General features: G+C 34.8%; 1 protein-coding gene across 16 annotated transcripts in view; it reads left to right on the top strand.

Moving 5' to 3' along the window:
- STAU2 (staufen double-stranded RNA binding protein 2) overlaps positions 1 to 19,197 on the top strand; it is a 344,586-nt gene that overhangs the window by 235,975 nt on the left and 89,414 nt on the right. For 14 of the 16 annotated variants that reach the window (XM_079140529.1, XM_079140527.1, XM_079140534.1 and 11 more), the window contains one exon: positions 9,698 to 9,811. The exons of 1 other annotated variant lie outside the window; for it this stretch is intronic. In XM_079140529.1, coding sequence (XP_078996655.1) covers positions 9,698 to 9,811 — 114 coding nt within the window. Of the gene's footprint in view, positions 1 to 4,988; positions 5,109 to 9,697; positions 9,812 to 19,197 lie in introns of those variants that run through there. One more of the 16 variants, XR_013763894.1, reaches the window with a different exon arrangement.

The raw sequence follows: 19,197 nt of genomic DNA, 5'->3' as shown, positions 1-19,197 counted from the left end.
TAAATCAAGCGTGGGATTCATTTAACTTCATAACACTATAAGATAGCTTTTATAAGCCAGTTTTAGAAAATTTTGGCCACTACTTTTTTCAAGAAATGTTTTACCCTTTCTCTCTCTCCTTTTATAATTCCAGTTACGCATATATTGAACCTGTTGATATTGTCCCACATGTCTCTGATTTTTTTTTTTTTTTACTTAATCTTTTTGGATTGCATAGCTCCTATGGATCTTACCTTCAAGTTTACCAATTATTCCCTCTATTTCAATTGTTTTTGACCTCATACAGTAATTTTTTTCATTTCATTTATTGTGTTTTTTCATATCTAACATTTCCATGTGGATTTTTAAATAGTTCTGGTTCTGTTGAGACCCATGTCTGTGTAGTTATTGAAATCATGTTTTCCTTGAATTCTTAAAACTTTTCATAGTAACTGCTTGAATTTTTTGTCAACTAAGTCCAATATCTGCACCCTGTAGTGTCAATTTCTATTCACTGCCCTATTCGTGTGATTCACTATTTACTGTTTTGCACATTTTAAACTTTTGTTTGAAAAATGTACATTGTGGATAACTTGTACCAACTCTAGTCCATTTTTTTCAATCTAGTTGTCAGTTAAGTTGCTTGGACTAAAACTATACGCTTTGTTTTCCCCATGATGAGCTCCCTTGACTGATAGCCTCCACTCAGTTCTTTTACTTTACAGCTGTTCCATCCCACGCTGTTTAGGATCTCCCTGTAAATGTGAAATTTCACCATCAGCTGGGATTGTGGTGGAGTTTATATTCAGATTTGATGTTGTATCATTTCTGCAGCTCTATGACATCTAGGATTTCTTTCTTAAATATGTAACTCTTCTGCCAGTCAGAAGCTCACTCTTTTGCCTCCTTTAGTTGATAAGGCAACAGACTTTTGTTTTTTATGGGACTGGGCGTGGAACCCAGCATCATGCTAGGTAGACACTCTGCCACTATCCAGCCCATTTTATTTTATTTTATTTTATTTATTTTTTATTTATTTTTAAAGATGTTGATGGACCTTTACTTTATTCACTTGTTTCTATGTGGTGCTAGGAATCGAACCCAGTGCCTCACAATGCTAGGCAAGTGCTCTACCACTGAGCCGCAGCCCCAGCCCTCTAGCCCATTTTATTTTGAGATAGAATCATCTTAAGTTGCCCAGGCTTTCCTGAACGTGGCTTCAGTCCATGGTTTCTTGGTCATATTGCTTTGGGCTTATGGCAGCACAGTACATCATTGTGGGAATTCATGGCATCCAGGAAGCAAAAAAGAGAAAGAGGCCAGTATCACAGTATCCTCTCAAGGCACACCTCCAATGACCTCATCCACTAAGCTACACTCCTAAAGCTTCCACTACCTTCTAATAGTTAGGGACCAACTCTACAATCATGGGCCTTTAGGAGATATTCAAGATCCAAACTATAGCAGATAAACTTAAATCTCATTGAAAATTCTTACTATAAAATTATTACATGCTTAGAAAATCTTAGGTTTACTCCTTACTCTAACAATTGCTTGGCTTCTTTCAATTCTCTTTACTTCTGACCATTCAGGGTAAGATATTGTTACTGGCTATAAAATTCTGGGTTGACAATTCTTTTAACACTTAAAAAGTCAAATATGCCAGTTTCATCTTGCTTTCATTTCATAGTTTCAGTTGAGAAAATACTGTCATTCTAATTGTTTTACCTTTGTAGGTTAAGAGTTGTTTGTTTCTCGGTACTTCTAAGATTTTCTTTGTCTTTAATTTTTATAAGCTTATTATGTGTCTGGGAGTAGGTTTCTTGGTGTTTATTGTGTTTATCCACCCTCTTTAAAGGAGCGAGGTTTACATCTTTTACTACAATTTTCCAAATTTTTTAACCATTATTTCTTTGAACTCTTTTTCATTTTTATCCATTTCTTTTCTTCTTTTAGTACTCTGATGATGCAATTATTATCATATCATTATTATGGTCTCACAAATCCTGGAGGCTCTGTTCATTTTTTCTCATTCTTTTTTCTCAGATTGGGGAATTTGTATTTTCTATCTTCTAATTCACTAATTAATTATTCTACTTTGTCCATTTTGCTGTTAGGACCATCTGTTATCTTCTGTTTCTTTGATGAGACTGTCATTTCTTCATTTGTTTCAAGTGCAGTATAATTATTGAAATATTTTTATTATGGCTACTTTAAGATACTTGTAAGTCTAATGTCTGTGTCATCTTGCTGTTGGCATCTGGTAATTGTCTTCTTATTCAAGTTGAGACTATATGGTTCTTAAAATAAGGAGTGATATTCTATTGAATTCTGGATATTTTGAGTACTGTATACCTAAAAAAGTTCGGTTTTAGCAAGCTTTTCTGACATGGCACCAGTTAAGAGTTCACATTTTGTGCTTAGTCTTGGTTGACACCCTGGTGAATGAGAGGGACTTTTTTATAGCTGGGCGAAGGTGAAATTCCTGACCCTCCACTATGCCTCTCCTGAGAGTACCTCGGCAAGGAGAAGTAGGTACCTCAGAATCACCAAGTAAAGGTGCACCAGGATCCATTTAGGATAAAAATCTTGGTTCCCCATTTGGCCATCTCTTTTACCACACTAGCAGGGGACTTGGGTCTCCTTATTGAAGTCTGCTGAGGGAGAAAATATAGGTTCTCCATATGACCTTTGTTATTGGCATTAGGAATGAATCTCTCATTTTTTGCTATATGATTGTAATTACTATCTAAAAGTTTCCTGTTTTGCTAGTTTATTCCTTTTATGATCCTTTGGTTAGAGCAGGCTTTCTTAGGAGTTTGTTTTGTTTTGTTTTGTTTTCTATACCCATTGGCATTTCCAGGTTCTTGAGTTCTCTAGCACTTAATCCAGGATATATAAAACAAAAAGAAAATTTAGGAATTCACCACTGTGTTTTTCCTTGAGCCCTGAAACCCCTAGGTGGTCTTCCTCCTCCTTTCCACTTTTCTGAGTTCTTATGTTTATTTATAACATCCAGAGCTTTTACTTTTACTTGTACTTAGCAGGCAGAATAAGAAAAAAGTACATCTATTCCATCTTGCCTGGAAGCAGAAGTCATACATGGTCTTTTTATAAAAATGTAACTGTTTTAAATATAAGTATGTATTGTATATTTCTAAGATCTGTAATTCTTGAGTAGAAAGGATAAAATTTTGCTGGTAAATGGATGGATCTGGAGATTATTATGCTAAGTGAAATAAGCCAGTCCCCCAAAAAACCAAAGACCAAATGATCTGAAATGTGGATGCTAACACACTGTAAGAAGGGGTGGGAGAAGAGAAGTTCATTGGATTAGACAAAGGGGAAGGAAGGGCAACAGGAATAGGAAAGACAATGGAATGAATCTGACATAACTTTTCTATGTACATATATGAATACACCACAGTGAATCTCCACATCATGTACAACCACAAGACTGGGATCCTAATTAGAATAAGATGTACTCCTTGTCTATAAATATGTCAAAATATATTCTGCTGTCATATATAACTAAAAAGAACAAATAAAAAATACAATTAAACACATTATTAATTAAGCCAGTATGTAATGAAAAGATTTATAAGATCTTGTCTTTAATACCATTTTTTGAAGTGATATTCAATACACTTGAATTCTAATAGTTGGGAAGTAATAGAGTTGGCCCTACTGATAAAGGAGTTTGCATTAGTTTAACTTTAAAGGTGTATTGACTGCCTGTATAACTGTAGTTTTCCTTTGACTTTGAGACATTTTCTTATTAAAAAATTATTTTCTTAACAAAACCCTCTACATGTGGCATGTTTTACACATAAATGAATGTATGTGGGTGTATAAGAACATGAGCACACCCTGCAGAAGAAGGCAGCTCCTTTTCTGGTAAATAAAAGTAACTATTACAAATCAGTGCTCATAATACATCTTTTGTTGCTATTTGCTGTATGATTTTTATCTATGGCTTGCACTACATACAGATAAATCTTTATATAGTAGTGCTAGATTTTGAAAACCAAATATGAATATGTAATTTGCAAAGTATTCCAAACACAGAATTTCTAAATGATAGAAAAGGTAATTGCAAGTTGTGTCTCAGTCTGTATTGTGATTCCATTTATTCATTTACGCCTGTAGCTTTAGACAAGCATGAGTGAAACAGATTACTCACCAACTAAAAGACTAGTATGTGGCTGAGCATGTTAGTTGTATGTGTGCATTTTTGTTACAGAGGATATGGTATTAGTTTGTTAGATATGAAATTGAGGACAAAATCTTTAGAGGAAGTAAGTAACAGACATTATCCGTGTTAATATTTTAAAAATTTTATAAATGTCATCTTTTATTATATTACGAAGGGATGTGATATAATAACACCATCTAATTTATTTTAATAAACACTGTGAACCTATCACATATCTAAATATTTCTCATGGGATAAACTAATCTTATGCATTTATTATAAATTACTTATACATAAACTGACATAATTTAGACTTGTCCTATTGACTGTAGTTGACCCAAATAAGTTAATTCACATGTGATCTACAAAGAAAACAGTTTAGAAATGTTTAAGATCAACTCACTGTACGTATTTAGGTCAATATTTATGAAGCAAATCTGTTTCTTACCTTGCTAGGAACATGTTATTTGTGTTAATGAAACTTTAGTTCTTCTATGCAGCTGGTGTGCAGACTCTGCAAGAATCAAGCATGTTTTGAGTATCCTAAAGTTTATTGTTAACATGCCCCTTCTTAGCTCATTGCTATCTTTACTCTTGTGGGTGAGGCTCATATGACTCTGCTACCTGCTACTAAGAAGTAGACCCCATGTTATGAACCTCAGGTGTGCTAATGAAACCTGTGCTACCTTAATACAGTGACTGTGGATTGTATCACATGGGGATATGTAGGCCTTTATCTTTCCTTTATGATCTAAGGAGCAACTTTCTTTAAATGTGAGTCTTTTCCACACTCTCCTCATTTTTGTCCCCACAGGAGGTGGCCAGTACAAACATCTGACAGACAGGCAGTTAACCAGTTCCCTGCTGAGATTAGTAAAGTATTTAGTAGTCCTGCAACATCAAGGAACTTCAGCCCTGCAGGAAACAGTTTGGGGTGAGATAAAGAGTAATTTTCATTTGCGTAGTCCCTCATATTTTCAAATGGGCATGAAAAAATTCATTTACCTAGCTTTTTATATATGATAATATGAGAATAGTAGTATTTTATTTCTTACATTATATGGATAGCTGAAAAGATTTTTGTAAAGGTAATCTTTAGACTGGCAAGATAAATGTCAGAACGTGCAAGTATTGTACCTCATCTGGATTTATTGGAGTGCAAATCATACTAGGAAATTTATTTTAAATACACTATAGGTTTGCAAATTTCAAATGAAGCCATGTTATTTAATAGGCATTTTAATTTATGACTCACCTTTTAGTGGAATTATATTTATAAATTCCTGAGAAACAAAATGTCAATATATAGTTGTTGACTAGTGTTATAAATTCAGAACAAAACGTACAGCATTCACTGCTTATGTTTTAAAGTATTAAAAACAGCAAAATTATATGATGTGTAAACAGTAAATCTTAAATATAGAGAGATGATTTTTGTAATCTTCTAAAATTGTCTTTATTCATTTTTATTTTATCAAAATCAATGTCCTAAGACATTGTATACTGGATTTTCTAGGGCCACAGTTGTGGAAACACACTACTTTGGTCCTAGCATTTCTATTTTTTTTTTCCAAGAAGAAAATATATACCTGAAGAGAGCCATATCAAACTTGTTTTTATGAGTCATTGGTATGCAAAGTATTCAAAGTATGATAGTTTCTTAAGGCCTTTTATCACACATTATGTTTTACTTAATTTGAAATTGGGTCTGCAAGCAGTAGTTTCATGTATTTTTTCATATACTTCTTATCCAGTTTATTGTGAAATCTCAATGCAGTGAAGGAAAAATATGAGGTGATTTTTTTATTTCTTCAGTCACTGCTTTCCTCTATGCTTTATCAAATCTCTTATGTTCATTTGTACTATATTTAATAAGTCCTTTAGTTTGCCAGTTATCTGTAGTTTTTAAAAATCTAGTTCAAGGGCTGGGAGTGTAATTCACAGGGTTCATCTCATACACAGTGTCCTGGGTTTTATCCTCAGCATCTGATTAATTATTAATTGATAAAAAAATAGTCCAGTTCAGTGTAAAACAACAAGTCATATCCTTCCATTGCAAGTTATTCATTTTAGCTCAGTAGACTTAGTAGATGCAGGGTGTGCATGGGTCTCTTCCTCTCCTCCTCTCACTCCAGCATCTTTGTGTATTGGTCATTGGTGAGGTGGGGGCTTGGTCTATTTTTTAGACACTCTCCTCCACAATCCACGTCCATTTCATGACCTGACCCTTAGGGTCTTTGAAAGTTCAGATGGGGACTAGGATAGGGGGAGATGACACTTTTAGTGTAGTTTCATCCACTGCTGGTTTCCATTTAGATGATGTCCATAATTTTCTTTAGGTGGTGGTCAGTTTCTCCCAGTTCCCTTGGTCCTAAGGGGCAACTGTTTCCCTTGGGCCTTACTAGTAAGTCATGCCTCTGGTCCCCTATGTTGATGGGTACCACATGGTTGGCCTGGGTAGCTCCTTGATTTCTGCAGATTCTCTATCATTTCCTGCAAAACCATGAAAATCTGGGCTGAGCATGTCTTCTCCATCCATTTTGTTTTTCAGGTATGCTACATGCCATGGGACTCCTTCAACATGGGCCCAAATACATCCAAGCCTTGTTGCTGTATTTTCATGTGCTTCTAGACTGCCAGGAATGTAACTCAAACTGAGAGGGGTCTGTAGGTTCAATTCTTAGCAAGCCTCCCACCAAGGAATGAAATGTCAGTATTGCTTTTGTGTAGGTATTCCCACTGTCTGTCAGATATTCTCTTAGAGCTTCCTCATTCACTGAAAATACTCTATTCCTTATAAGACTGACCAGTCCCTCCCATTTACTTACCTGTCCCTGTTCCTATGTAGATTCTTTGTGGTTGGACCAGTTGTGCTGACTTTTATAAAGGGAGTGAGGGAAGGAAATAAGGTTAAGCCCTAAATGTTGGCAGCTTCCTGGAGATTCTTTTGTGATTGGCTATGAGTCTTGGTGTCGATTTTGGACAGGAAACATCTTGTTAGGATTAGGTTTTATTTGAGTGATAAAAGTACCAGTGACATAAATAGAGTAGAAGTTGAATTTTGCATATTTAAAAGCTGATAGCTTGAAGTCTAGGGCGGGTTTGATGGTTCTGTTCCACGGAGTCCTCAAGGACCATAGTTCCTTCCAACTTGCCACTTTACCATATCTAGGTTTCCTCATGGTCCAGGATGGCAATATTAACACTCTAAGCAGCAGGTTAGCAAAAATAGGTAAAGAAGATCAAAAAGCATACATCTGAAATATATTTTTTAAAGTTTCCAGGAAACTGCTAGAGAATTCTTTCAGTCACATCCTACTTAGACTATCTGGTCAGTCATAGCTAAAAGGGGCCTTGGGAAATATAGTCTTTATTCTGAGCATCTAAATGCCCAGCTAAGAATTACTATGGGACCATACTAGAGAACCCAGCAGTAGTGCTGTGACATGGTTGGAACTGTGTGCTAACTTGCAGCATTACATTTATTTTTCACACATGAATTGCATGTGTCCATAGTATTTTATTACATACTTGCTGCTCATGGTGCCTTGTATAGAGTTTGGAGAAAAGCTGAATCTTTCAGCTATGACATCCAAACCACTGATGAAAACCAAGTTTGAAACTTATCTTTTTGATTATAATTGTCTTTTTGTCCTTTCTAATTTTCATTTCTCTAGGAGAAAGAATAGAGCTGCAATAAGTTAGCTGACATACAAGTGTGTCAGCTGAGTTTTTAGGAGAGTGTCATATCTTTCATATGTATTTTCAATTGGGATTGAATGGGTGATTATATTTTATTAAATTTATAAAGAGCATGTTTTATAATAGCACTATATCAGACATAATATTTTAACTATATCATAAATGCTTGCGAACTGTAGCTATTATAGTGTCACCATTTATTGACTTTTGCATAAACCTGTTATGTGATAAGTTACATTTTTTCCCATCATACCTAGCTGACACATAGTAAACAATACTTCCACATTCTTGAACTGCTATACATAGACTGAGCTTTTAATTTGCTCAGGGGTTATAGTACAGTGAATTAGAACTGTTGTCAAATCTTTTTCTCTAAGGTTAACTTGGGAAAAAAATGTTTATAACAAAATCTTTACAGTACTTTGGAAAGAAGGTTTTTATATTGACTTGATTTGAGTCCTATACTACTTTTATAGATTCCCAGGAGGAAAATTTCCCTACCTCCAGGGAAAATGATGGCCATTCTTAACAACCCTACTGGTTTGAAACAGTTGAATTATTAAACTATTAGACTAGGATTGATATTGTTGTAATTTTCAGTCATATTCTTACTATACATGACAAAATTAATGTGGGCCATATTCTGTAATAAAGGTGTAAGGGTATATGAACCTTATGCAGCTATTAGAATAAAACCTCAAACAAGGAACTTTTATGTTTTAATTTTCTTCCTTACAAATTCAAAATTCTCACCTAAACCTTTACTCTAAATGTGTACAAGTTAACAAATTAAGCAAGTTATGACTAATGAAACCAGTTTTCCCTCTAATATAATTGGTAGGAATCCCATTCCATTCTATAGACATATTTTTATTAATTTATCACAAAAGCAGTGCTTTTATTATCTTGTTAGCTTACAGTTAAAAAAAAAAAGTCTATGGACAGAACTTTTTTGAAAGTAGATAAATAGAAAGATGGAAATTTTCTTAATAAGAAAATGGACCCATATTCTTCCCTATCCCATATGCCCTACCTCTGATATGGAGTGTCTTACATGTGGTTTTAATAATGGTTAGTTATATTTAGCTAAAAGAAAAATAATATTCTGGTAACTTTATTTTAGTCTGCACTTTATAAATCATTTCAATTTAATTCAATTTGATTATAATGTCAAAATTTCAAACAGAACATGTATAGTGACACACACACATATATTCACTGATTTTGAAGGGGCTATAATGTAGAAAGGGAAGAATTGTCATTACCAGTTAGCAGCAATCACATACACATAGAGTCAAAGATGAGGGAAAACTCAGGTTGGCATAGTTCCATTAGAATCAAATGGACTTTGACTGATGCTTACAAACTTGAGTCTTCTATTCATTTTATATCCTGAAAAGCTGGACCTTAAAGATATATGTAGCATTTAGTTAGCATGTAGCATTTTTATATTAGCCATAATAAAAAAGCATTTCTTAAACTCCCTTAAAACCTCAAAAAGACTGAACCCATGAAGTCCCAAGTTTTCCATTCTGTGAACATAGTAAATATTCAAATATTATTTCAAGTTATCGTTAAGTGGCATATTTGTTCTGTTTTAATTTTTAGGGGTGTTCCCCATCTGGGACAATGGGACAAAATGGGTTAAAATGGAATAGATTTACCATAGAAAATTGAGATTCATAGATTTTAAATATTTGAGATGTGCTTTGCATAAATTATTTGATTTTTTTTGAAATCTTGACACTTTGAAAAAGGACCTTTTACATCTGGCTCCCTCATAAAAATGGTGTTCAGCAGATTGCGTGTGTTCTATTATAGGTTCACTACTGTGATAAACAAAGTGGCAAAGAATATGTGACCTGTCTGACCTTAGCCCCTGTGCAGATGACTTTCCATGCTATTGGAAGCTCCGTTGAAGCCAGCCATGACCAGGTATAATATGCCACTGCCATCTTGCTGCATTATGGCTCCACTGAGAAATTGGAGGCCAGCAGAAGGGAAGCTTATGTGCACACATATAGCTTTGCTTTCCGTCATATATTATCTACTAGCACCATTTGCTAGATGTTTGAAAAATTAAAATCGTTTGATTGGGAAATATATTTTAGGGGATTTAAATGATTTTAGGCTTTTTTGTTTGTAATTCATTATTAAATGTAGAATTCTCTTATAACAAATAATTTCCCTATATACTCTTTTAATCTTTAATAATTACATATGAGAGGCACAGTCAATGAAGTAGCATAGATATTACTGGAGTCTCATGTTTTTTTGGTTCTGTTAGAGAAGAGTTTTGTATGATATTCATAAAATAATCATGTGAACATTCAGAACCATCAACTTAGTCCCATAATTTGGAATATTACTGAAATGAAGTACCAGTTTCATTGTTTTTATTTTTAAAGTTTTATTTCTGAAATCAAACTGAAAATCTGAAAAGTATATTATTTCTTAAAACATTATACTTTGGTTTAGATAGCTGCTTGAGAACATCCTATTTACAAGAGAGTATGTATTTTCAATGAAAATAATCATCTCATTGGACTATGCTAATTATCTAGGTCATAGAATTTCTAACTTGGAGCCAGAGTAAATAGACATCACAGATTATTGTATGACTATCCTGCTATGCTTTCTAAATTAACAGTGTACAGGACAAGCATTACCCACTTCCATATCCATTTCACTAAATTTGAGGACTTCTATTAGTCTTCTGACTAATCTTCCTTCTTCCGAGTAGTGCCTCTTGCATGGAGGGAATAAAAGAACATAATAGTGCATTTTCTTAAGCTCATGATTTATTGTTGTCCAATTCAGAGCAAAATCCCACTAAGGGTATGCCTCCCAGTGCCCAATATCTCTGACCTTGTAAGTTTCCAGTCATTATTTTCTTGATTAGTGGGGAAATAATGGGTATTCAGAAAAGAGCAGCTAATTTGTCGCCAGAAAACCTGAGTTTTAGGAATTAATCATGGCCAAAGTTAACTGCATTACCTGGATGGATTCTATCACTTTGTTGTGACTCAGCTTCCTAGAATACTAAATGAGGGAGTTAGATTAGATGACATAAGCTCCATCCCATTGCTCCCATTTTATGATTCTGTGACTGATATTACTGCTCCCATTTAAATGAATCTAACCAAAAATAAATAGGTATAGCATGGTCTAGAAAATAGCTCGAGATCACTCCAGGGTTTCTCAACATTTTTATTATACCGGTGTACCAGTTTTTGCCCTAGCACAGAAGACAATACTGAGGGGATCTGAGGGGTATAACTTAACTCACTGACATGAAGTAATACATTTCCCTGTATACAACTATAATTTAGCTAAATGATATGTGCTAAGATGTGCTAAGGATACACGGTGAGAATGTTAGACATGGTTTCTGCTTTCATGGAACTTCCAGTCTAGTAAATTCACCCCTTTGAATATTTGGCAAGTATAGCTACTTCTCTGTCTATCTCTGTCTCCACTCATGGCAGAAACAAATGGCTTGAGCAAGTTGAGACACCCATTCTGCAAAGATCTTTTCTGAAGCATAACAAAGAATTGAAAGAGTACATCAATAACCCACAAATCTGAAAGGAACAACTCACAATTAGCAGAGGTAGCATGTTGCTATAAAAGAGCCCTGGACTGGAATGGAGACTAGGATCAGATTCAGCTCTGCCATGAATACGCTGTGGATATTCCCTCTTCACCTCTTTTGAACTTGACTGGTTCAAGTTTGTGCCAAGTCCATGTGCTAGAGAACTAAATATCCAGGGCTATGTCAGCTCTTAAGGCACCTTTACAAATCAGAAAAACAGTTCTTCCCGAGGGCTGCCATCCAAAGGAACTTTTTTTTTTTTTTGGTAATACACCACAATAACTAGTGTGAGCAGTACTTCCTTGACAACCTATACAACTGTACCAAGTGGTCTTATGCTTCATCTATCTGAAATGTCAATTTTGCTCAATGGTAAGTAAATAAAGACATTTTTATGTTAAAGTAAGTATAATTATGTTACAGATCACAAATTTTACATGGAGTTTTGAGATAAAAAAAGAAACTTTCAGGAGATATGTTGATAATGGTTAAATTGAATAGATACATGACTGTATCCATGGCAGAAATGATTGCCCCTGCATCAAACACTACTTTGGTGGCTTCAGAGTTGCACAGTGGGGGATATTGGTGTGATCAGTGTGCCTCCCTTGTACTTAAATAGGTTCCTTGAGGAGAGGAGACACAAAGTAAATCTCTACTCACAACCTCTGGCTTTTCCACATCATGTTGCCACATTACCTGCTCCATCCTGAAGGCTGACCTATCAAAAGTTACTCTCTTGTCATTCCAACAAGATAAACTTGGTCTTAAGGAGGAACCACTAAATGCTTTTCAACAACTGATTTTTCAATGTGAGTGAACAGGAAAACATGTTAAAGCAAGAAAAGTTATAATAATTTAAAATGTTTCTAAATTCATTTTAATGCAATTGAACAAATTAAATTGATCTAAGAAAAAAAGTATATGTAAGATTTAGAGGCAGTCCTTATGAAACTTAACATGTCCTTATCTATTTAAAAAATGAAATGGAGAAATGAAAGACCTTTCTCATCTTGAGCCTCTATGGTTTATCTTCTTGTTTTTGTAAATTTAAATCAAGGAATTCAGTGCAGTGGGGACTGAATATATTATTCAGTGCATTCACCCACTGTATTAAAGAGTAACAGGGAAGAGAATATTAAATGAAATTTCTCTATCAAAGGTTAATAGCTATGCTAAATGCTCAGGGGAAAGATTCAATACCATCTGTATCCTAAAGATAATAAAATTTACGATGCTCTTAATTTTCCATCTCCCCCTACCCAACCTGCTGCTCCCTCCTCCCCTGTCTTTACCTTTCCCCCATGTTGGTAAATGGCCCCCACCTTCCACCTTGTTGCTCTGGTCATCCTTGAAAGCATCCTCTGCTCCTCTCTCCTGCAGCATGCTACACACAGTCCCAGCAGCTCTTTCTGTAATTCACTATCAGCTGCTTCATCAGATCCTCAATTGTTGCCATATTAATTTGTCACTATTATTTTTAACACAGGCAACTACAGTACCTCTAAAATAGCTGCTTGTTTTTCTACTTTTTTTCCCATTCTGGTCTTTTGTACAATAGCCAAAATTATTTTTCACTTAATCAGATCATAGTATTCAATTGTTTCAAACCTTTGAATGGGACTGGGGATATAGCTCAGTTGGTAAGTGCTTGCCTAGCATGTTCAAGGCCCTGGGTTCAATCCCCAGCACCACCAAAAAAAAAAAAAAAAAAAAAAAATCTTAAGATCAAACCTTTGAATGGCTTCCCTTCCTACCTACTATTAAAAGGCAAAATTTTAGACGTGGCATTCAAGCCATTCTGTGGTTTGACTTCCTCCCTTTCTTCAGTCTCAGTGCCTGCCCTTCTGCTCATTGACTGTGTCCCAGTGTCATGGGCCTCATGGCCAGTTACGTGATGGTAAGTGAAAGAAACCACTCAAAAGCTACATACCGTAGATTCCATTTATACAACATTCTGGAAAAGGCAAAACTGTAGGAATAGGAGACAGCTGAGTGGTTGCTAGGGGCTGAGGGTATAGAGAGGGATTGAGTAGATGATGTCATGAGGGAATTTTTCAGAATGATGGAAATGTGCCATATTAAGACTATGCATGTTTCTGACTCACAGAACTCAAAAAGATCAAATTTTACTGTTTGTAGATAATACCTGAAAAAAACATAATTTTAAAGGAAAAAAAGCTGGGTTCATTGCTTTATCAGTTACTCATACAGCACTGACCCCAAGGAAATGTAGAAGGCTGACATCTTCTTGCCTCTTCATTCTCTGATATGTTGGTTCCATTCTGGAATGCCTGACTGAGAGCCCCTCTAAATGCTAGCCCTAGTAAGATCTGCTTCAGACTTCCTAGAATGATGATCATTTTGAGTCAGAGTTTCTCATTTGGAAACTAAACTATCAATTAGACAGTCAATTCAGGCTGCAGGTCCCCATGGTGTCTGGGTGTGAATGTTCTGCATTTGTCCTGTTCATCACAACGTGGATGACATTAGAAATTCACATTCCTTTAGAATGTTTAGTTGTTCAGAGCAAAAACAAAGTTTGAATTTCCACAATTATTTATACGATAACTAGGTATTAACTTTAGTGAGCAGGTGTGTCAGTACTTCACTAGACACTGGAATATATAAAGATAAAGGGGATTCTAGCCTTAGTCCTTGGTGAGCCAGTTGTCTTGTGAAATTTAAAAAATTTGGTGTTTTCAAGGTCATCCTTATTGGTAAGTTGAGTAAAAAACACACTGAGCTGGTGAGGGATCTGCTCAGTATTTTTCAGTGTAGCCTATTTGAAAATTAAAGTTATCTTGGTTAGTGTATGTTATTAAAACATAATTCTTAGTAATAGAAAAGTTTTGGGAGTCTCATAGCTTGGTATAATTTGCCAAGTATGTTATTCTTTACTTTCTCTTTCTGGGGGTTACTCTTTTTGCACCTTTCTTCATCATCAGGAAGTGTTACTGAGTATCTTTTCCTGTCTACTCTCATTACATCAGTCACCTTCTCATTATAGCCCCCAAATCAGAACCTTTCCTCCCTTTGCTTTCTTTTTATTCAACTTCATTCAGATTTCATCATCAATCTCCAGTCTCACAAAGATTGGGCAAAAATGCTTTACCCTAGTTTCTAGATAATAGTTTTACTGCTCTCTACCTTACTGTGTTCAGGTTAGCTTTGACTTACTTGCTTCACATAATAAAAGAATGAGTTAGAAAATCAGTCACTTAACCAAGCACTAACTAACTTTAAGTGTAACATGTATATTAGTATTTATTGTAATCTGAATTCTAGTCAACAAAAGTATGATTCTAACAAGTGGCACATTTAACCATATTACTTGGAATTTTAAAAAATCAACAATTCTACAAGAAAATAAATAAGAATCAGCTTTATATATTGTGCATCTGTCATGTGCTGGGCTCTCTACATTATTTTGTTTGTTTGTTTATTTATTGGGGTGCTGGAGATCAAACCCAAGGTCTTCAGCATGCTAGGCAAGTGCTCTACCATTGAGCTACATTCCCAGCCCAGATATTTTGCTTATTTCTTGCAATTACTAAAATGAGGTATAAACTGTAGCAGTTGTCTGTTTGCTTCATTTACTGTGCATCTTCAATTGTGTCCAAATTAGTGAAGTCAAACTGAGTGGTTCCTAAGTGGGTATACTTTGACTAGGATTCCAGTCAGGCCTCTAGATAAAGGGATGGCCATTAAGTGAAATAATTTGCAACTCTAGTGGGTATTTGATTCTACTTTTGATTAATTAAGTTCTCCTCATAAGTTGTTTTCTCTTTTCCCCAGGGTAATTATGCCATAAAGTCTTATACTGATATTTTAAAACTCAAAGATAGGTAGAGAAAGCCTTCCCACATCACAACCACATATTCATTTATAGGATGAAATTAAATTGAGTTTCTAAGAAAATTAGAATGACTTATATTTGGTAGAATTTATTAGGTAAATTAGTAAGAAAAATAGAATGTTTGGCCAAGAAAGCTTTCTCTGATGGTGGCCCTCTAAGGATAATTTTTTGTGAAAGGATTCCAGGCCTTCCAAATGTTGCCCTTGAAGTATTCATGTACTCTTGAGTACATACATGTAGCTATCCTTCGGAATCCATCATATGTCTCCATTAATTCTTTTACCGTCTATTCATAACCTTTAATTTTTCTAACCTTTCATATCCTTATTTGTGTCCTAATTAAACAATTCAAGTCCCAGGAACTGTCTCTCCTGATTCTAGCATCTGCCATATAGTAAACAAACCAGTATTCACTGAATAATGTTGGTGACTGCATTCCCCAGAATCTAAAGAGGCACAGACGTCATAGATTCTAGCAACAATTACCCAAGGCAATTACAACTTTTTGTTAAAGCAAAATATACTTGTGACATTTTATAATAATAGACCCCACATCATCATCCTAGAGGTAGCTGCAGTGGTATTCATTGTATTGCACAAATGCAGTGTAGGTTTTGAACTTCGGCTGCTTCTGCAGGTCCACATATTCAGCCACAGAGCTGAGTGCTATGGGGTGTGAAGAACTGGGTATTGTTACTGCCATTGGCAGCTTCTAGGAGGTCCTGGAGCTGCCAGGATTTGAAATATAACTTGAGTTTTGCTTACTTTTTATGAATCAGGGTGCCAAAATAGATACATTAAAAAGGCAAATGAACTTTAATGTTTATTTTGGGAAGGTGCTTTCTTGTTGATGTTTATATTTCAAAGATACTTCTTTCAGGAGCTTATCCCTTTATTAGAGAAAAAAAATTTTCTGCTGCTGACTTTTAAGTTTATAAATTTTCCACTTTAAGTTAAGGAATTTAATATCTTAAAATAAATCAGAGCAGGGCAACTCATCAGTAACAACTTCTTGCCACTGGATTTTATTGATAGACTGGAACAGAGGTCAGTATAGGTAGCCTAAAGGCCAAGTCTTTTCTGCTACCCAAACTAAGAATGGCCTTTACATTTTGAAATGATTGAAAAAATAAATAAAAAAGAATATTTCGTGCATGTAAAAATACAGAATTCAAAGTTTATTCCCCATAAATATATTTATTGGGACACAGTTACACCATTGATGTAGGTTTTGCTTGTGGCCACTTCCACACTTTAGAGGCAAAGCCAAGTAGGGTAGAGACCTCATTGACTGCAATGCCTAAAATATTTACTACTTGCCCCTTTATAGAAAATGTTTGCCAATTCAGTCCTAGGCTTAAAAGGAGGAAACATTAAGCTTTTGTGTTTTATAGCAAATGTTAGGTTAAACATGGTCATTCAGAGTTCATTCTCTTTCAGAAAAGAGCCAGTTTCCTAGAAATATCGCCCGTATTATAGCAGAATAAGACTTGAATGTGGATTTTGGATTTATTTACAGAGAAAACCATTTTTATTCTCTAAGGGAATAATAAGTAAGTCTGTCTTCATTTTCATCAGAGCACTGAAAGAAAGTTTGCTTGTAGCAAAGGTTACTTTTGTCTCCTTGCTGAAATCCCATTTAGAAACACTGTAAAACTGGATTTTTTAAGTAATAGGGAATATTCATTTGTTTCTCTAATGATCTTTCATTTCTTTCATTTCAGATATATAAGCAGTTTCCAGAAATAACAGTGAATTATAGGAGAAGGTAGTGGGAAGATTGAATATTATGTATTTTATAACTGACTCATAATTTCATTTATGCTTAGTACAGCATGACCACATTTCTAAGAGGTTGCATATATCCAATGATATTGTGCTCACAAGTGACTTATTAATTTGAGCTATAAAATAATTTTGGACTATAGTCAAAACCCACGAATTTACTCATTACTTTCTTCTCCCACTTTTTTTTCCCTTGGAATGATGAATAACACCTATTTTAATCAGCAAAAAGTGTGAAATTCTAGGTATAAAACCTGACTTTTTTCCAACTACACTTTTAAAAAAAGATTTTTAGTGTGGTTATGTAATCCATACTTCAGCATAACTATAGATCAGTGTTTTGCCACAGTTTACCTTTTTAAAGATAATTCCATGTTCATGATATTGTAAGACACAAAGTATAAATAGAACTTAAAACTTCTCTCTAGACTCTCTAATAAGTTTGTCAGTTTTGGACCTGCACGAATGACTTCTACTGTCATTAATTCTTTAATTTTTAATTCAGTATTCTAATTCTTAATGTACCCTTTATATTAAAAATATTTAGGTAGGAATTTAGTGTTCTTACTATTCTACATGCCTCTATGTTTGATGTTGGTTTGAAGATCACTGGGGAAATATTCTGAAAACCTTTTTGTGAACAGTTCACACTAATGAATCATAACCAGATACATTATTAAACCAATAAATACCATATGTATATAATTGGCTAATGGATGTGAAAGTTAGAGTGGAAAACTGTTGCCTATATAGACTTTTTTAAAGTGACGATCAATGGAATATAGATCCCTGGGCCACAGATTTGAGAGCATTATTGCCCACTGGAGGTCACTTTTACAACCTAAAGAGTATTACCTTCCTCATAAATTCAAATTATGGTGTTGTGCATGATTTATTACCCTATTTAAAACTGAAAAACAGTAACCTCCTCTCCCTTAGCAATACACCTTCAATTAAGTCATGCCTCTCCCCATATCCAAAATTCCTTTTTGAACAAACAAGTTAGTTACTGCTTATATTTTAAATTTTTCAGTATTATTCTTTCATTGCTGATAGTTATTTGGCCTGCTCTCTTTGTCTCTGTTGGCAGTTTTTGCCATTTCATATCACATATTTTAAAAATACCCTTCATTAATTGGCTTCTCTCTGCATCTTCTAGAGGGAAGGCATTTTTAAACCCCCAAATATTTGCCATAAGTAGAATTAAATCACCAAGGGCAAAGTAGTGATTAAAAAAAAAAAAAAATGTTTTCTGTTACTTTTCCTAGATGGAACAGAGAAATGCTACCAATAAACCCAGATCAGTCACTACCGTTTGATAAGAAGTATCATTGCTCTACCAAGACTCACACCTGGGGCTGGGGTATAACTTAGTGGCAGAGTGTGTGCTTAGCATGCATGAGTCCCTGGGTTTAATCTCTAGTATCAAAACAAAAAATGACTCACACTTAAATTTTTGACTTTACAGGAGCAACGTGTTGCTTAGCTGCTTCTTGATTCTCCTACCCTCACTAAAGATAGTGGTCATTCCTTCACATAAGTGCCTGACATATTAGGTAATCTATGTAAAGGAAGTTTCTTATAGGAAGCATATAAGAAGTTTTTGCCTTGGGGAGAAGGTTGCATGGCACTCAGTCTCCTTGTTGCTGATACATTTCTATTTCCTAGTTGATTGTTTCCTGGGTTCCTTACCTAAATTTTTCTTTACTATTTGGGTGATCTTGTCTACTTGCCTTGAACACTGACTCCTGTTTAGTTTCCTAGGTTCTGCCCTGTTGATTTGCCTTGACCTACAAGTTCTTTTTAATTCTGTGATCTTGTGCTGCTAACCTGATGCTTTATGTTGACTTCTGACAATTTACTGTTCTTGTCTAATCTAACCTTTCAAAAAACTATTCTCATATTATTCCTCAAAACCCTAACTGCCCAAGATTGACAGAATTCCATTTTATTGATATTGCATTCTATAGCATGATAAAACTTCTGGCAAAACTGGTAATTTTTGTATACCCTGATTATTATACCAGATGTTAAAATATTTGAATACCTTCATACTATTTGGTAAACAGCTGCTGCCTCATT

This window comes from Sciurus vulgaris (genome assembly GCF_902686455.1).
Source record: "Sciurus vulgaris genome assembly, chromosome: 1".
In the NCBI taxonomy this organism is placed as follows: domain Eukaryota; kingdom Metazoa; phylum Chordata; class Mammalia; order Rodentia; family Sciuridae; genus Sciurus; species Sciurus vulgaris.
The sequence above is the reverse complement of the archived record's forward strand: the minus strand, read 5'-3'. Positions and strand labels throughout refer to the sequence as shown.